General features: G+C 45.8%; 1 protein-coding gene across 12 annotated transcripts in view; it reads right to left on the bottom strand.

The window, feature by feature from the left end:
- Positions 1-18785, bottom strand: part of LOC121576973 (homeodomain-interacting protein kinase 2) — a 104525-nt gene extending 85740 nt beyond the window's left edge. For 11 of the 12 annotated variants that reach the window (XM_041890610.2, XM_041890613.2, XM_041890615.2 and 8 more), the window contains exons 1-2: positions 18457-18785; positions 1580-2729 (exon numbers count right to left, since the gene is read on the bottom strand). In XM_041890610.2, the coding sequence (XP_041746544.1) occupies positions 1580-2729; positions 18457-18475 (1169 nt within the window). In that variant the 5' untranslated portion in view covers positions 18476-18785. Of the gene's footprint in view, positions 1-1579; positions 2730-4678; positions 4745-18456 lie in introns of those variants that run through there. The other variant, XM_041890614.2, reaches the window with a different exon arrangement.
- Between the last annotated feature and the right edge of the window lie 1044 nt (positions 18786-19829).

Raw genomic sequence — 19829 nt, 5'->3', positions numbered from 1 at the left:
TCTGCAGAGTGTGTGTGTGTATATGTGCCTCACACCTGCTCTCCCCAGACTAGGCAGTGCCTAAGCAGCAACAAAGCTGCTCTCTGTGTGATCAGTATTAGACTTCTCTCTCCCCCCCAACGCTGTGTAACCCAAACAGCGGAGTTTGCTATAGGCAAAACATACTTTAAGAAGTAGGGGAGAAGAAAGCCCTACCCAGCGAGTCATCTGTTTCTAATGCTGGACCCGCTGGTGTGGATTACAGGGATGTAGAACTCAGCCTGACCCCACATCTCCATCAGCCTTGGTGGGGCGGGGGGAGCGGTCCGGGAGCATGTTTACAGTCCCTCTACATGTTTACAGTCCCTCTTCAATGAGGGGTTTCTCTGGCTTGTTTTTCTAATAACACAACTTCAAAAAAAATATTATCAGAAACTGGTCTTTGAGCGAAAATGTCTCTGCGGCAAATATTTCCCTGGTGCTGTCATTGTGGCGCTGTGACCACCACGCTGTAAAGCAGCACACTACTCAACAGACTTGCCTTCCTAATCTTCAAAGCAGCACCACAACATGGTTGTTTTATCATATTAAACACGATAAGCAGCTGGTTTCTCAGCAAGCCTTGGAGGTTTTACTGTCCCCCCATCTCACAGCGGAAAGGGGGAGGGTTAACACTGAGGAGAGAGAGAGAGAGGTAGAGAGCTAGAGGGAGAGAGAGAGAGAGGTAGAGAGCTAGAGGGAGAGAGAGAGAGAGAGAGGAGGCTAGAGGAGAGAGAGAGAGAGAGAGAGAGAGAGAGAGAGAGAGAGAGAGAGAGAGAGAGCTAGAGGGAGAGAGAGAGAGAGAGTAGAGAGCTAGAGGGAGAGAGAGAGAGAGAGAGAGAGAGAGAGAGAGAGAGAGAGAGAGAGAGAGAGCTAGAGGGAGAGAGAGAGAGAGAGAGAGAGAGAGAGAGAGAGAGAGAGAGAGAGAGAGAGAGAGAGAGAGAGAGAGAGAGAGAGAGAGAGAGAGAGAGAGAGAGAGAGAGAGAGAGAGAGAGAGAGAGAGAGAGAGCTAGAGGGAGAGAGAGAGAGAGAGAGAGAGAGCTAGAGGGAGAGAGAGAGAGAGCTAGAGGGAGAGAGAGAGAGAGAGAGAGAGAGAGAGAGCTAGAGGGAGAGAGAGAGAGCTAGAGGGAGAGAGAGAGAGAGAGGTAGAGAGCTAGAGGGAGAGAGAGAGAGAGAGAGAGAGAGAGAGAGAGAGAGAGAGAGAGAGAGAGAGAGAGAGAGAGAGAGAGAGAGAGAGAGCTAGAGGGAGAGAGAGAGAGAGCTAGAGGGAGAGAGAGAGAGAGAGAGAGAGAGAGAGAGAGAGAGAGAGAGGGAGAAAGCGATAAGAGAGAGAGAGAGAGAGAGAGAGAGAGAGAGAGAGAGAGAGAGAGAGAGAGAGAGCGAGAGAGCTAAAGGGAGAGAGAGAGAGACCCTAACCAACTACACCTCATAAGACTGGCACAAAGCTGTCCCATCTAAACCTTATCAAACCCTATTTTTTATCAAACCAACTGCCAGGTCTCTCTTGGGAAACCTCAATGGGATTTCCTGATTAAATCATGGTGAAAGACACTGCTCTTACCTGTAGTATCTGGACTGCAGGTAGGTGGAGCACACAGCTTTGGACACGTGGCTGGCCGAGCCAAAGTCAATGACCTTGACGCGGTAGGGCTGCCTGGAGGGGTCCACCAGCATGATGTTCTCCGGCTTTAGGTCAGCGTGAATCAGGCCCAGGCTCTTGAGCTTCATCAGGGCTGTGGCCACCTGCTGCAAGACCGGTCTGATGTACTTCAACGGCAGTGGACTGAATTTGTTCTGCTTGAGGAAGTCGTACAGGTTCTGCTCCAGCATCTCAAACACCAGGCACGTGTGGTTCTTGTGCTGGAAGCACTCGTAGGCACGCACAAAGTTGTAGTCGTCTGCACTCTCCGTGCTCAACCGGGCCAGAATGCTCACTTCGATCTGGCCCTGGCGCGCGTATGACGGGTGGTTCTTCAAGATCTTGATGGCAACAATCTCGTTGGTGCCCCTCTTCCAGCACTTGACCACCTGGCCGAAGGTGCCTCTGCCCAAGAACTCTAGCACCTCGTAGGTGTTGGTCATAGAGCAGACCACCTCGTGCTGCACCAACTGGTAGTCCCCTTCGTTGTTGGAACCACTGTTCTTGGAGGTGGCTGTCGATGTTGCCGTTGCCGTGGCTGCAGCCACAGCGGCCCCACTGGCTGCGTTCTGGATCATCGTTGTGCCGCTGCAGTGCTCCTCGATGATCGTCACACTGCTGTTGTCGAGCTCCTCACTCTTGCGCTTAAGCCCACATCGCTGGTAGGTGTCCAGCAGGCTGACAGTGCTGCGACGGGTCAGGTTGTGGACCGCTCCACCACTTCCTCCTCCGCTACTGCTACTGCCTCCACCGCCGCTACCGCTAACGCCCAACAGAGGCCCCAGATGCCCTGCGGTGCCCGAGGTACTGCTGGCCGAAGCGACCACGATGTGCCCCGTGCTAGACGGCAAGATGAGTGCAGGCTGCTCGTAGGGCAGAGAGGAGTTGATGCCAAGAGGGGTGGCGTGGGACACTTGCTGCTTGCTGTTCTGGCTGTAGACAACTTTGCTGTGCGTGCCGTACCCTGTCATATCCCAGTATGAACTCTGCTCCACCTTCAGCTTCTTCACGCTAAAGAAGGCACTTGACTGGAGAGTGTGAGGGGAAAAGACTTGCACTTGCGAGGCCATACCTGGAAAAAAGGAGGGGAGGGGGAGAAGGGAGGGGGGAGAGACAGAAAGTGAGAGGTAGGAATGTGAGATAGTGCTTGAAACACGAGCGGCGTCTTTAAATAAAGAGCGCTTAGGTCAGGGCCCATGCTGACACATCAATGCCTCACTCAACTGACACGTACACTGTACACTTAGAATCACATTGGTAATTCACAGTTTAAGGCAGCTATTCATAATTACGTATCATGTATGCTATTCAGGGAAAGAGAGAGAGAAATGTGTGCATAGATGTTTTAAAAGTATATACAGTATTGGGACATGCTTCATTATATGATATATATGACGTTTAAATAGGAACTTTGTGTATGAATGGTGACTATTTAGACCATTGATATATTCAGAGGAAATGCCATTTCTCGTCTGTTCCCTTCTGGACTAATGTAAACAGAGCTCTTGCGAATACCCAATAATAACTAAGAGAATCATCAGAGGAATACATAAATGTGCACCAAAATGAGCCTTTCGAAAGTTGTGTGAGTTTGAAAGAATGATAGCAATTTCCTCCGCAAAATGACAACCCAGACCCTGCATAGATAGAGAGAGAGAGAGAGAGAGAGAGAGAGAGAGAGAGAGAGAGAGAGAGAGACTTTTGAAACAACGGAGAAGCATTTCAACTCCATCTTAACCTCAGATCCTAAAGACAACCAATCAAAAGCGGAAAACTACGAGACACTGAGCTCATGGGAACCGGCTGCATCAGAAGCAAACAACGGCCCAAATATAACACGATCAAACAGGGTTTTTAGCACTGATGGTTGTAGCACTGAAATTCCTATTACAGCACAAGCCTGCTTCCACGCAGGCCCTGTTTCTGCTATATTTACAGTCTCCCATGTACCCCGAATTAGTGTACTAACAAATTTAACAGCTACTACCTGTGTACATCTTCACTCACACTCACATTGCCATTTGTAAACATAAACAAAATCCACAAACACACACACTCAAAATCCTAACACACACCCATGCATGCACACAGTGAGTACAGTTTATACCAGACCTAGCCCTAGCCTAATGCTAAAACCAATCCTGCTTTCCTGTATCCTTATAGATGAGTAAACACAGTGACTCTGAAGAGAAGAGGTTGTGCAGGGGTCCAGGGGCTAATGAGTAGAACGTTTCCCCAATGTCTTGGAGGAGTTCCATGATGCTTCAGGAGTGTGTTGGGGCCAGGGAGACATGCTTAGTTACTCTGTCATTATTAGCCTTTTGAGTTCTGATAGATTATTAATTCACTGCAAATCTCCTCTCTTCCTCCTCTTCCTCCTCCCTTTCCTCCTAACGAATGTCTGTCTGACCCATTATAGCCAGGGACACTGGTCATCATAATGGTCATCTGGTCTTAAACGTAATGCTGCACACCGAAGCTGACACCTGTAGGCTAGTTGATTAAAGGGATAGTTGGGGATTTTGGCAACTTCCAGTCTTTGTGCTAAGTTAGTTAGCATTGGCTCGTGAAACTACCTCTAACTTCCAGTCTTTGTGCTAAGTTAGTTAGCATTGGCTTGTGAAACTACCTCTAACTTCCTACATACTGGACGCAGGTACATAACAATGGTGTCCACGAGTTCATCTGACTCTGGAGAAGCAGATAAAGGGCTACATTGACGAAACACCAAACTATCCCTTTAAGCATATTACTAGGGGCTTTTGCTAGCCTCAAGCATAATCAAACTCCTCGTCTTGCATAAGGGTTACCCTATAGCCCTAGACACCCCTCTCTGTCCCCCACCCCGTACTGGTCTGTGTGGACGGCCGCTGTAGGGTTTAGACCCACCAAGCCAGTTTGCAATAACGTGTGGATGGAGGGAGTAATGGAGTAATGAAGACTGTCCGCTGGGCTATTAGGAGCAAGGCACTCTGCTAATCACATAAGACACCAGGGCCAGATGTCACTTGGATTACCTACCGATTCCTTTGCTGGGGACTTTACCGCTCAAAATAATTTGGGCACCGTCGGCGTAGTCACTAGTCACCTTCAGCGGTGCTGCCGCTGCTGCGTGGAACTGACTGGGAGCCTATGGGAGGATAACAAGATACTACAGAGCATTGGCCTACTGTTCTGATGGTGATGGAACATTCCAGGATTATAGCACCATGATTATGGATGACCAACAGTAACTGCATCGGCCAGGCAGCTTTGGGATTATGGCTTTAGGCTCAAACTGTAACTGCTCTTTCCATAGCAGCGCCATCTGAAATTCTCCTCAAACTGACGTTAGTTATTAGTCATTGACTCCTGTTGGTTACTGTTCTGTTATCAGTATCCAAACATGAGCCACATGGGGAAATGTAGGCGACAGCTAGGACACTTGGCTCCACTTGCCTAACTGCACTGAAACATATTCTGAGGAAATACTTGGGAATCTGAACTGAAATATTTTCTGAGGAAATACTTAGGAAACATGGGGAATTGAATGTATCCATGACTCACTAGGGCAACTCTGGGAGCTGGGAACGTTACAGTTAACACAACTGAAGGGTTGAATAAAGAGTAACTGACTTAGAGACAGATACGTTTTTAAATGAACAAACAGTATGGGGTCAAATGGCTGGAATGTTATCTCTGAACAACATGCATAGGCAACAATGTGCACAATAGTACTTCACTGGAATGTCAGAACTCATGAATCACTGTATTGAATCGCCACTTAAGTTCAAACTGTTTAGAATCTGAACCCTGAACACTTAACAACCACCTCCCTTTTTGTTGTTGTTACTTGTTGGCTTTTTATATTTAAACCAACATTGTAGTCTACAAAGCCTCCAAATGCCCTCATGAAGTTTATTTGAATTTCTGAACTCTGCCAAACACAAAACTGTAAAGGGCCCATTGTTTGACGTTTACAATGTTGGAATGCCTTGAGTAGCCTGGCCCTCCATTTAAAATACCTTAAAGAGCATGGTGTGTTTAGTGCACTGCAATTAAGCAGCATACCACAGTGGCATTTTCCCCTGTTTAGAGGCAGTATGTTGAAATGGTAATGTTCAATGTCTTCAGGGGGAATTATGTCCCCTTTCAAAGATTAATCTGCTTTTTTGGAGGATCAAGTCAATTCTGCTCTCTTAGAAAAAAGGGTTCCAAAGGGGTGCTTCGGCAGGGGAACTACATGGAACCGTTTTTGGAATCGTTTTAACTGGAACCAAGAAGGGTTCTTCAAAGGGTTCTCCTATGGGGCAGTCCAAATAAACGTGTAGGTTCTAGATATAACCTTTTTTTCTAAGAGTGTGCGAGGGAGCGAGGGAGCGAGGGAGCGGGAGCGGGAGCGGAGCGAGGGCGGGAAAAATAAAGGCTGGTGGACCTCTTGGTCTGGTTACTGACTGACTAGGTCCTGTATAGCGGTGTGCATGACAACGTGCCAAAAAGCATGGCACTCTTCTCTAGAGGAGAGAGGAGGAATCAAATGCACAACCCTTCCTCAGTCATAAGGGGACCCTTCACAGGGCTAACCCTCTGTGAATGTAGCAGAAACAAGTCCAAGGTAAGAGCTGTAACTCTTTGTCCATAATAAGAAAGAGATGAGAAATAACAGTTATTTGCATATCACATCAACTGCTTGAATGGTACTGAACCATCCCCTTCAGCAGAATGGACAAGGAGTCCAGATGCGGTCCGCAAGAGATCACCAGAGGCCCATTTGAGGGCTGTCTGTCTCTCAAGGATGATCCAGGGCATTCAGGCATCTGTAGGAATCATCAGAGCGTATGGGGGGGCAGATCACTAGTTAATGACTTGACCTCTGTCTGTCGAGACAAAGCATTATCTCCCCTTGGCTCTGATGGGGACAGTGGCGTGAGAGGAGAGAGGGAGCAGAGCCCCTCCATCCCCTACCCTTCTCTGCTGCCCACTCCACTCAGCATCAGGGTCATCGCTATCCACCCCCCTTCCAGGCGAGAGAGATACCGTGGTGGGTGTCTGACTATCTGTCTGTCCGTCTGTCCATCCGTCCTTCAGGTCCCATAGCAGAGACTCTGCTGTGCCATAAACAGCACAGAGCAAGTCAGCCTCTCATAATAAACTATCAGGTGACTGGAGGTAAAAATGAATGCACCGGTGAAGAGGAACATATTGTCTGCTTGGAGTGAGCCAGTAAGCCATGTCATTCAGCCTGGCCTTGTGAGTCTGTCTGCCTGGAACTGTCCTTAGAGGGGGCGCTAGGGCCTGTTGCTCCCCCCACTGTCTCACATAAACACACACCACTCCAGGCCACTATTGACCACCCTGTCTGCTTTTATAGCTCCCATCTCAGCTTTATTTATAGAATAATTCCTCAGAGAGGCATCCAGGGACAGCTAGTTAGCAGGCCACTGTACACAACAAAGTTCCTGTTCAACCTACAGTTAACTACTGCTGGCGGACTAGCTACCATACACACACACACACACACACACACACACACACAAACAAACAGTGTCACACACTACAACAAAAATCCAGAAGGTCACTTGTAGCCAATGCATTCCAAATCTTCTTTATAATGAATAACAAATATTCTAGGGCCTAAGTGGTGGCCATGACCACGCATCTAAACTAAAAACAAAGCAGCCGCTCAGCACTTGTTAGATAATAGATTACAGCTTGTTATTCACATGCAGACCCTATAAAAAGCCAACTCTATGAGGTACCTTTGGCATGGTTTCATTCTGCCACAGCCTAACCTCTGCCTGTTTATTTATTAGACAAATTTCAATAAATTATAGAATAATAATACGCCATTTAGCAGACGCTTTTATCCAAAGCGACTTACAGTCATGCGTGCATACATTTTTGTGTATGGGTGGTCCCGGGGATCGAACCCACTACCTTGGCGTTACAAGCGCCGTGCTCTACCAGCTGAGCTACAGAGGACCACATAGAAGAGAGAGAGAGAGAGAGAGAGAGAGAGAGAGAGAGAGAGAGAGAGAGAGAGAGAGAGAGAGAGAGAGAGAGAGAGAGAGAGAGAGAGAGAGAGAGAGAGAGAGAGAGAGAGAGAGAGAATAACATTACTGCTACACTAGGCATTGAACCCCTCCATCCCTCTAACCGACTCTCTTTTGACTACTGCTTCAGGTCACCAGGCAAACACAGCGGGGCCATGCAGGGACACACACTTGATAAGCAGCCTGCCGTTCTTCTCTCTGCTTATCACCCATGTACAGTACCAAGCCAACAGGCCTCTCTCCACTGCATGCTCTCTCCCTCTCACTCCTAATGAGCAGCAGGACAGCAGGTTATTGTTTGTATCTATAGATACATAGGCCTAAACATTCAGTCACCAAGGCAGACTAACCACATGTGATATAATTGTGTGTGTGCATGTTGAGGAAGCATGTTTGCAGTTCTTGCAGTGCTGCAAGAGCTGATCAAAGGCTGCTGTGCCAGGTTACAAACCCCTAAGACAGACACACACTGAGGACACACATGCACACACACACACACACACACACACACACACACACAACATATCTACAGCCATAATTCACTCTAAAGATCAACCAATAATGTAAAGATTTCTGAAAAAAACATTAACTGTCATAGACCATAATCAGATTGTGGATCAGTCTAACATTTTCCAATGAAATGTAATTATCGACCCAGACCAAACAATCAACAGACTAATAGAACAAGACATAGATACCAAACAGAGGGAATAATGCAATAAACAATCAAAGAGAAAATAAATGAACATCTGCTTTTGTCCTTTGTAAATTAACTGGGTTGTACTGAGAGCAGACAAATAGTAATAGCATTTGCGAAGGGGCACATTGGTATTACCCTAATATGATTATCATGGGGAAAGTGTTTTAATGGCTTTTCACTTGTTTCATTTCCAATATTATAAGCAGAGAAGGCTTTAAATCCTCCATGTCACTGTGCTGAAGATGGCAGAGAGAGAGAGAGAGAGAGAGAGAGAGAGAGAGAGAGAGAGAGAGAGAGAGAGAGAGAGAGAGAGAGAGAGAGAGAGAGAGAGAGAGAGAGAGAGAGAGAGAGAGAGAGAGAGAGAGAGAGAGAGAGAGAGAGAGAGAGAGAGAGAGAGAGAGACCGCTAGAATAGCATTCTGTCAATAGGTTGTGGTTTCAGAGACATTAGGAAGCACCAACCAGTCCAGTCCACTATGGAGGAGCATTTCCTGGAGTATGGGTGTGCCAAGGAGGAACCCAGGGGTCAACAGCTCTGCACTAATCTCCAACATACTGATGGAGCTACACCTGTACAACTCCCACCCAGTGGAGACACTGTACAGCCCAGCCTGGTCTCAACACAATGCCAGGAATGTATATGTGTGTGTGCCCACAAAGCCCAGCAGGTATTTTGAGTGACAGACACCCATAGCCTGCCCCTGCGTCTCTGCCTCGTCGGGCGGTGAACCCCGACCACAGAGGAACCAGTCATACCCGATGAGTCACCCAGCGACCAATCAGCAGAGAGGCAGGCACGGTGTTTTCAAAACATGTTTGATTTTGAGCAACAGCATTTTCTGGGAAGTGAGCTGGCCTATTAGCCTGGTCTTTTCTGGTGGAGTGCAGATTGGACTGACAGACAGACTGTGTTGTAGGGAAGCCATTGAGTCAATGTGTCTGATAATGATAAGTAGCTGGTGCTACTCCCACTCCCTGCTCTGCTCTGAGATAGCCAGGCCAGTCATGGAGGGGACAATCAATCCCCACATGTGGTTAGCCTTTCCTTCCCTTATTCCTTGTCTCACTCCACCTCCTCCTATTCGTTTCTGTTATCACATAGAACTTAGGGATGGGTCAGATCATGGCACACATGCTTCCCCAGGTGACAAGGGGCATGATATTTCGGGGGGGGGTTGAAACAGAGCTTAAGACAAGGAAAAGGCCATGGTGCAGAGTCATTTAGCAGCTGGGTTCCTGTTCCAGTGAACTAACTGGTGGTTCTCTGAACAGGGGAGTAGCTTCCTCTCTGGAAGACCCTCCCTCTTTCTTCACAGAATCCAGGAGAGGCCACAGCAACAGACTCATATCAAGCAGGCAGGGCCACACACCAACACACCAACACACCAACACACGTGAATTACACATAACATTTGAGGAGGGTATAGAGTTTTCAACTCAATGTGCACTAAACATGGCAGAGACTGTCTGGTGACATAGCTGCTGAGGTAATGAGGGAAACCAGCCAACTCAGCTCTCCACACAGTCTGGTTCACAGCCTAGGCAGCATAAGGACTTTAAGGATATTTACAGTGAGTATGCTCACAAATAACCAGACTTGGGTACAAATATAAAATCTTTCAAATACTTTGAGGGTTTGCTTTAGCCTGCCTGGACTGCAAGATTGGCGAGGTTTACACTATTCTATTGGTTCCATTGCTCCAGGCAAGCTCAATCAAGCCCAACTAAAGTATTTGAAATGATTTCAAATAGTATTTGAAACCAGATCTGCAAATACACAAGCAAATAGGCACCATATCAGCTTCTAGGGCGGAGTCCAGGCCTCAACTCCCTGACTCTGTCTATTTCAGGAAGCTAACGAGGCAAAAACAACAGTCCTGCAGCGCTGGAGATGGAGGACAAGCTTTCATATATCTAAAGGTCAGGTCTTGCCCTTTTTCTGAGGCACTTTCTCAGAAAATCCAGAGCTTTTGCTAGCCCCTGCCTGAGTGCACAGCTGCCACAGCCCATCATGGAGGACGAGGGGTGCCTGCACGTGTGTTTGCGTGTGTGTGTGTGTGTGTGTGTGTGCCATTAATCCTCAATATTAGGAGACAGGTTAGAGGAGACGGGTGCACCCCTGCACCCATTCTGCACCCCCCCTCCTCCTCCCCTGCACCCCCCACGACCTCTGAGAGCACCACGGAGGCCCATGTGTCCCTCCACCCCCCCTTGCTCTCTCCTTCATACCCCCCTTGCTCTGAAAAGAAGGGTCAGTTCTAAGAGCAGCCAGGCAGAGCAGTTTTAAAGTCGTTTTAAAGGACTGAAAGCCTGGTCTATGTAGCCATGAATGGGGCCTTGAAATAATAATAGCCAACTGGATATCAAAGAAATTGATAGAAAAAATATATAATAAGATGCATGAAAAGTAAAAGAAAAAAAACAGAAGAATCACATTTTTCTTTGAACATAATGTTACATTCTTTTCTATTTTGGGCAGCTATGACAGTGACGAAAGCATGAGGCTATTATAGTTTCAAAATGGACTAAAAAGATAATCATGGGATGAAGTCAGATATGGGAAAGTATCTGAACTGTGGCCTGGGGGACATTCTTTTATTTCGCTTTTTCTTTTCACGTCAGCACGAATGGAGGAACCAGAGGCCAGTTGAATCAGTGATCTGGTATCAGTGTTCCCTCTACCCTCCATCACACCATCAAAGCCAGTAACATCTGAGTCTCTGAGGGTGATGTTGACCACTCACACGTCAGTGATAGACTGAGCAACAGGAAGTAGGTGACTAGTCAGTGATAGACTGAGCAACAGGAAGTAGGTGACTAGTCAGTGATAGACAGAGCAACAGTAAGTAGGTGACTAGTCAGTGATAGACAGAGCAACAGTCAGTAGGTGACTAGTCAGTGATAGACTGGGCAACAGTAAGTAGGTGACTAGTCAGTGATCCAGCAGAAACGAAAAAGAAGAGAGAGGAGAGAGAAAAAAAAAAGATAAAGAAAGAAAGAAAGAAAGAAAGAAAGAAAGAAAGAAAGAAAGAAAGAAAGAAAGAAAGAGAAAGGATGAAAGATAAAGTAAAAGAGAGAGAGAGGGAAAAGAGAGAGCAGAACAGAAAGATGTGTGATTTTCATTTCCATGCCTGTTGATACCCTTGATTGGCCCAGTCTCTCTCTGTACTGTGAATTGTATCTGTCCCTTCTCTCTCCCATTGGCTCCCAGCAGAAGTGGGGCAGCCGCAGACAGCACATCTGGCCGTTTGAAGTCCTTTGGTTATCAGCCAAGTGTGTCGCTGTACCTGCAGCCATCTGTGAAGGGGCTGCCAGCCCTCCGCCAGCCAGCCGGCCGGCCGACGCTCCACTTCCCCTCCGTGACCGAGAGGGGAACGGTCCATACTCTCTCGCTCCGTCACTCTACACGGTGGGCTCTCTCTCTCTCTCTGTTGTGTGGGTAAGTCCAGAGTATTATGGGTCTGCATGAGACCACCCTCTAGTCTTGCTGCAACTCTGCCCAGTGCTTTTCCAGTCCTCACTTCATCATGTGCACAATGCATCTCTCTCTCTCCCTCCCCCTCTCTCTCTCTCTCGCTCTATCTATCTATATATCTATATCTATATGTCTACACTAAACTATGCTCTCTCCCTCTCCCTCCCTCTCTCTCTCCCTCTCTCTCTCCTTCTCTCTCTCTCTCCCTCTCCCCCTCTCTCTCTCTCTCCCTCCCCCTCTCTCTCTCGCTCTATCTATCTATATATCTATATCTATATGTCTACACTAAACTATGCTCTCTCTCTCGCTCCCCCCCTCTCTCTCTCTCTCCCTCTCTCTCCCTCTCTTTCCCTCTCCCCCTCTCTCTCTCTCTCTCTCTCTCTCTCCCTCTCTCTCTCTCTCTCTCTCTCCCCCCCTCTCTATCTCTCTCTGAAGTGGAGGAAAGAAGGCAGAGAACATGAAAGCCTTCATTAAAAATGGCCATCAATTTTTCACTTTGAAAAGCTCCCATTGAAAGGAAAAGAAGAGGGTGGGCAGTTAAAACGTGTGCTGTACTGTACCCATCCTGCTATGACAATCCTTTAAATATTGTAGACTGTAGTCTATACACAGTGTTGGAGACATCCCACTGGTCACACACTGGTTGAATCAACATTGTTTCCACATAATTTCAATAAAATTACACTGAACCAATGTGGAATAGACGTTGAATTGGCGTCTGTGCCCAGTGGGATCATTGGACAGTATTGGGCCCTGGCTCCATGAGTGTAATGTGACATGCCATGATGAAAGGCTAGAAGACCCTGTCTGTGATAAAGGCGCAGTCTGTTTTTCTTCCAAAGAGTGCCATGCCAAATGGACTGGGTATGGGGGGGATATTATCCAAAACAATAGGATTAAGGGCCTGGACAATGTCCACTACCAAACAGGCTGGTATGCGGGGTGGGATGGGGTGGGGTGGGCTGGGGTGGGACGATAGGGGAGGGAGGGGTGGGAGGCATGATTACGAGAGCACAAAAGCTGTCGCTACAGAAGCCCCCACACCCCCTAAACACATCCCCCCAAAACCGGGCTTCCAATCTGCCCATCAGATGGTGTCCATTGGTGTCACATGGGTAGAGTCTGAGCTGACCAACGGCTTCTCATCTCACAAACAAACAGAGGGGTATTTGGGGGTGGGGAAGGGGGGATGGAGCAGGGAGGGGACATGGAGGAGAGCTGCTGGAATCACCAGGCAACCAGGCCTGAGGAGGCAACACAAAAAAACACACAGAGAAAGATTACCACCTCGAAGTTCTGCCGCTCTGCTGCACAGAAGTCATGGGAAAAGCAAAGCATGTGCTGTGTCAGATTCTCCCATACCATATCCATGACAGAGACGATAGACTCTCTCACTACATGAGGAAGACACAATTAAAATGAGCCTTTATGAACCAGAAATTACTATACAATGAATAGCTTAACAAATACAACTTCACAACAGCTCTTATTCTGTTCCATTTACTCTATCCAGGGATAATGTCTCATCAAAGATGGAAGAAATAGCAAGCAGAGATCTGCGATACTTAAGCACAACACAAACCACAGCATCCAGATAGAGCTGGATGAACTGTGCAGGACCTGCTTGTCAGAGTCAGAGCCACAGGCAGCTGCTCTACACAAGCTGACAGCAAACACAGAGCAACAACAGAACTGCCTGCTGGAAAAAGGCCTTCACACATGCATAACACTCTATACGGAAATGCCTTCTGTCAGCACTGAGCAGCACATCCCCAGCCAAACACCCCCTCAAAACACTGAGCACACTAGCAGCAACTCACGTTAAAACGTGAGTTGTCCTCCAAAACTCATGCTGTCCTCCAAGATCTGACTGAGAGTGGGAGTAGTCCTTGCAGCCTTGAATGTTGCCAGTGCTGAATTTTTCAGCAATCGAGGAATCATGCACACTTGGACTAATTTAAGATAATCTGAATAAATTGCTCCTCGTTCTGATCGTCCCCATAACAAAGTTTTGAAATAATAGAACAGAGGCTGTAGAAATAGGCTACACACAGTAACGTTACAGTCCTATTGTGTGTTGCCTGTGAATGCTTTGTTCAGCCTGGCCTCTAACCTGTCATTTCAGCTCGGTCAGAACTCAACCCGCACCCATCTGTCCTCACCAAACCAAACCGCCAGAGCAGCACACCTGTGAACCATTTCACCAGACAGACACATCAGAGGGATCCCATTTCCCTCCCGCTTCCACAGAGATCTGGCTAACACACACTGACTGTCTGCTCTCATCAAACTCACATTGATTCTGACGTATTCCTAGTACCACCTCTCCCTGGCTTAGCTTATTCTATGACACGCTTTCACAGATCAATACCTCCAAGAACCTGAACAGTAGATTTTCGTTTCCTTTTCACATAGACTACTTTGAATAATGCAAAGGGGATGCTTGTAATGTTCTGCAGCATGTACATTTTCATAACATTTTCCAGCAGACTTCAAATAAGCAACTCCACAAAAGGGATGGGGGAAAAAAATCTGCAAGCTAAAGTGAAAGCATGTGATAGGCCTAAACTCTCGCAATGAGCTATTTGTGCATCGACAACACAGGGAGAGCGATGATCACTACCCAAGCTATGTACTGACCTGCTGACTACCCAAGCTATGTACTGACCTGCTGACTACCCAAGCTATGTACTGACCTGCTGACTACCCAAGCTATGTACTGACCTGCTGACTAACCAAGCTATGTACTGACCTGCTGACTACCCAAACTATGTACTGACCTGCTGACTACCCAAGCTATGTACTGACCTGCTGACTACCCAAGCTATGTACTGACCTGCTGACTACCCAAGCTATGTACTGACCTGCTGACTACCCAAGCTATGTACTGACCTGCTGACTACCCAAGCTATGTACTGACCTGCTGACTACCCAAGCTATGTACTGACCTGCTGACTACCCAAGCTATGTACTGACCTGCTGACTACCCAAGCTATGTACTGACCTGCTGACTAACCAAGCTATGTACTGACCTGCTGACTACCCAAACTATGTACTGACCTGCTGACTACCCAAGCTATGTACTGACCTGCTGACTACCCAAGCTATGTACTGACCTGCTGACTACCCAAGCTATGTACTGACCTGCTGACTACCCAAGCTATGTACTGACCTGCTGACTACCCAAGCTATGTACTGACCTGCTGACTAACCAAGCTTTGTACTGACCTGCTGACTACCCAAACTATGTACTGACCTGCTGACTACCCAAGCTATGTACTGACCTGCTGACTACCCAAGCTATGTACTGACCTGCTGACTACCCAAGCTATGTACTGACCTGCTGACTACCCAAGCTATGTACTGACCTGCTGACTACCCAAGCTATGTACTGACCTGCTGACTACCCAAGCTATGTCACTAGCTAAACTCTCAAAACTCTCCACTCTGCATTTAAACATAATAGCCAGGAAGCTCAGTTCTAACTTAGTAAGGGGTGACTTGGCCCCAAATTCCTGTGGTTTTGCTGCAATTCTAATCAAAGTTGAAACCCTGTGACCTTGGAATGAAAACTGGGGTCACGGCCCTATGAGGAAGATATAAATCAGCCAGCTACCAACAACAGAGTGAGAGAGGGGGCAGTCTCAGCCTTTCCCTCTACCTATCTTTATCTACCCACTGACAGAGCAAGAAGGGCACCATAGAAGACAGGGAGTGGTCCCTAAACCTCTCCCTCCTCCCCCCTTTCCCTCTTTTCCTATTATGTCTCTTAGAGAGACAGAGAATTCAAACACACATCAACACATAATGCATGTGTAGATCTAGAACAGCAGTGCTAGGCTAGCCTACAGTCCCTGTCACCACCACCACAATCATCATTATCATCATCATCATGATCCTCTCAGCAGCAGCCTCTCATCTATTCTCTGTCCATTTTTCAATGAGCGTGTCTCCGGCCTGGCGAATGCTCTCTAAGATGTTGTTTGACCTGAGACTCTGCGAGACAGATCCACAAATTAAGCTAGCTGGTGCCCTGTTCTGGGCTGTCTGGCCCCCACTGACCCTCCCCTCTCTACACCCCTCCCAGCCCCCACTTTCCCCTGCCTGGGACATGAGTCTGTGTGTGAATACTAGCTTTTCCACAGCTGGGGGCCTGCTGATCCTGTTCCCTCCATCATACATTCATCAAAGTGTCCGTTTGGGTTATTAGACTGGGAGACTGGGCTCACAGGGTGCTGGGCAGCCAGAGCTTAGACTAACACACAAACTCAACAGGGCAGAGACAGGCAGGGGCCAGGCCAGGGCGGCAAGACTGGCACGTCTGGCTCCGAACCACCACCACCACCACAGTGTCCCGAAGACACTAGCTCATCTACCCTCGGATTCCATATGCACACTGTTGATCAAATCAAATTCCAGCGGTTTGTTGGTACTAAATTGATCTTGAGAAAAAACCTGGAGGAGGCAGTGCCTATTGCACAGTACCTTTAACATTACTACAGTGGGCTAAATCAGGGTCACACAGAGTGTTTCTTGGTAGTCTTAAAGAAATCTACTTTGAAACAAAAGTATACACCTCACACCCATGGTTACGGACAACAAAAAGAAAGAAGACACCTGTACCATGTCAGATATAAGTTAAGTTGAAATGTATTCAGTTTGCGTCCCAATATTACATCACAGAAGAATGAAATATATTTTTTTAAACTTTTGACATAGAAACACTGGATTTTCTGCGGGTTTTTGAAATAATGTTTATTAATTATGAAAAATATTAATAACATTCCACCCATGTGGCCACTAGATCATTTGACTGCAGGAAAGGGCTACAGATAGAAAAACAATGATTCGGGAGGGAGACATTTCAGTCTTGGTTATTGAATGTCCACAGAATACCAGCATCATAATGGTCTCTTTGCACATGGATGGTCCCTGTCACCATTTTCCACCAGTGGATGTGCCCATTTCCATTGCTGTTCCTGTCTGCAGAGAAGGTAGACAATTAATTCCTCTGCTTCTCGCCATGATGAAAGGCAAGCCAGGGATTGCCATTTCAACTAATTACCTTGCACAGTGGAGTCTCATTTCAACTCTCCTTTTCATGCTAATGCAAGTCTATTTGGCTGTTGAGTTTAACATGCAGAGCTCTCTAGCCAGTCTGCAACTAATCAGTCTGGCTGGATTGACATAAAGGATATGACCATGCATGTAGCCTACGTTTCACAAATCTAGTGAAACAAATTGCCTACTAAATAATCTGTCATTTGTCCCTCTCTAACTAAAGTTTCAGCTGTAGCCTATGATTCATGAGGATATAGACCTAAATTGGAATGAAATGCTTCCTAAAAATGACTAGGCCTACGCTATTTGTTTTGTCACAACTTAGACCTACACCAACATCCAAACTAAATCAAAAATCCAAACTAAATGTGATTGTATATGTAGTTACTGGTTTGTTACAAAGGGTTGTGTTCCAAGTTAAACCAGCAGAGGGAGCACGGACTAATAGTAAAATACTCAAATGGCAATTATAAAGACATACATTTTCACATTACACCCTAACCAAAAAAGAAAGTAATGTTTCCTTTTTTCAGGTTAATGACAAGAATATATGATTTTTTTAAACTAAAGCGCATGGAGGTGTATTGTGCAGTAGCCTATAATAGGAAAAGATTATGGATATTAGTAGATGACCAAATAACATTTGCCCTGGTAGTCATCACAACACTGAGGTACTGTATAGAAAATTACAATTGTACCATAGCCATGAGACCTGTCCCTATCTGCTCTGCCTTATTCCAAGAAATAAGGCTCTTTACCATGTGAAACATTGTAACAGAACAGAATAGCACTCTCTTCTACTCTTATGTCTTTAGGGCAAAGCATTTTTCCTCAACATGCTGAGTACAATTCTCTCAATGGGATTAGTCACAGACGTAATGCAGCAACAGCAGTAGGCTACATAAGCATGTCTTTGCTTTTTGGTTGAAAATGCATCTTTGCACCAATGAATAAACGTTATGGAGCACTAAACATTTAACCAGAAATTTTAACTGTAGGTTTTAAATGTAGATAAATTAGGCTAAATTTGCTCTCCGGTTGCGTGACTATGTGCGAACTGCGATGTTCTTTCTTCTCGCCCTTTCTCTCTCCTCTGTAGGCTATAGAGCAATGGTCTAATTTCAACACCAAGATTATTCGGAATCAAATACAATAGCTTACAAATGAAGATTTCGAAATGTATTTGTAGCCGACTTGATTCAAATCGTGGGATATCACACATGAACATCAGAAGAGAATAATTATGACGGCTAGGGATGCAGACTGTAGCCTACATAATGATTCGACCATCGATGTCACACTATATGTTTGCAACCAGAGCAATAACTATTATGATAATCTGACACATATTATCAAACTAATATGGAGCTAAACTAAAGACTAAACAGAAAATGCATCATTCTATCATGTTGTGATACAAAGAAGCTATAGGGTGCAAGACAGTTATCTCTCTTGCCTCTTTCTTATTCGCAATATTATTTTATACAAGACTGGTTGAACACAAAAAGACTTCAGATATAAACATATCTTACCTTCGTATACAGGGGCCATCAGTGCAAGGACTTCTGTTATTCATGGCAAAAAATAAAGCTAGATTTCTGTTCAGAACTCAATAAAAATCTGCCATCTTGAGCCCCTGACAGAGTCGCTGTCTCCTGCATAACTAGCCCAGTTCATTAGTGAGAATAAAAATCTAAAATCCCATCCAAGATTACAAATTCGTGCTCAGTCCACGGGAAAAAATATAGTGTATTATTTCTGCAACAAAACCCTGCCGATTGTGAATTGGTTTTTGGCTCAAATTTTGAGCCAAATTGCAGGTTGACTTCAGCTAGTGTACGACATGTCTGTAGAGTCCCTGCAAAAGTTGCAATGCGAGCGGAGCGAGTTTGGTGTACAGTATAGTCAATTGACTATCGAGTCGATCATAGTCATAGCATGGGAAAAAATGCATATATTTGTCTTTGTCTTAACATTTACGTGTAGTGTAACTTTGTAACTATTAATTTAGAACGTTTAATGTAATTTGATATTTGGAGAATAGGCCAACATATAAAAATGTATATAAAATAATAGTGGGCTATAGGTTATATGCATGTGGATGTGGTAGCCTTAATTTATAAAAACATGGGGCTTGCCGACTGTGCAAAATGTTTTTAGACATCTCACGTCTGATTCATGTTATATATTTAAGCAACATAAAAAAAATAGGGTCTACTTCCCAAACTCGGTCCTGGGGACACCAAGTGTTGCACGTTTTGGTTTTTGCCATAACACTACACAGCTGATTCAAATAATCAAAGCTTACTGTTGTTAATGATGAGTTGATTATTTGAATCAGCTGTGTAGTGCTAGGGCAAAAAAGAAAACGTGCACCCCTTGGGGTCCCCAGGACCGAGTTTGGGAAATGCTGGTCTACAGGCTAATTGCAATCATTAATTAAGCTGTAATTATGCTGTAATTAACTCCCCCAAGTTGGCAACCTCCTAATATAAAAAATGACATCCTAACTAACACAAATAATATCAGGTGCGTAGTAACCTCATTTTAACCACTATTATTACCAAAAGATCTACAGGAACAAGTGCAAATGTAACATGTCATGAACTATTATGCATTAACCCGGTATTAACTGGGTCTAGTTTTAGAAATGTGCATTTGCATTGTGTTGAATGATTCTGTGGGCCATTCGTCGTGCCTGTATCAAGCACTCATACAGTATGACGACATTATATTTTCACAGAATGAACTAGAGCGGAATCAGATTACATAGGCTCACACAGATGTGAGTAATCTGTCATTTGCTAGCAACACTAAAATTCACCCTCTGCACTATTTTCCCCAGTCACACCCCGGTACATTCTATATTCTTAACGAGAATATTTATTTTCACCCTGTTTATAAG

The sequence above is a fragment of the Coregonus clupeaformis genome, chromosome 11 (genome assembly GCF_020615455.1).
Source record: "Coregonus clupeaformis isolate EN_2021a chromosome 11, ASM2061545v1, whole genome shotgun sequence".
Lineage (NCBI taxonomy): Eukaryota > Metazoa > Chordata > Actinopteri > Salmoniformes > Salmonidae > Coregonus > Coregonus clupeaformis.
The sequence above is the reverse complement of the archived record's forward strand: the minus strand, read 5'-3'. Positions and strand labels throughout refer to the sequence as shown.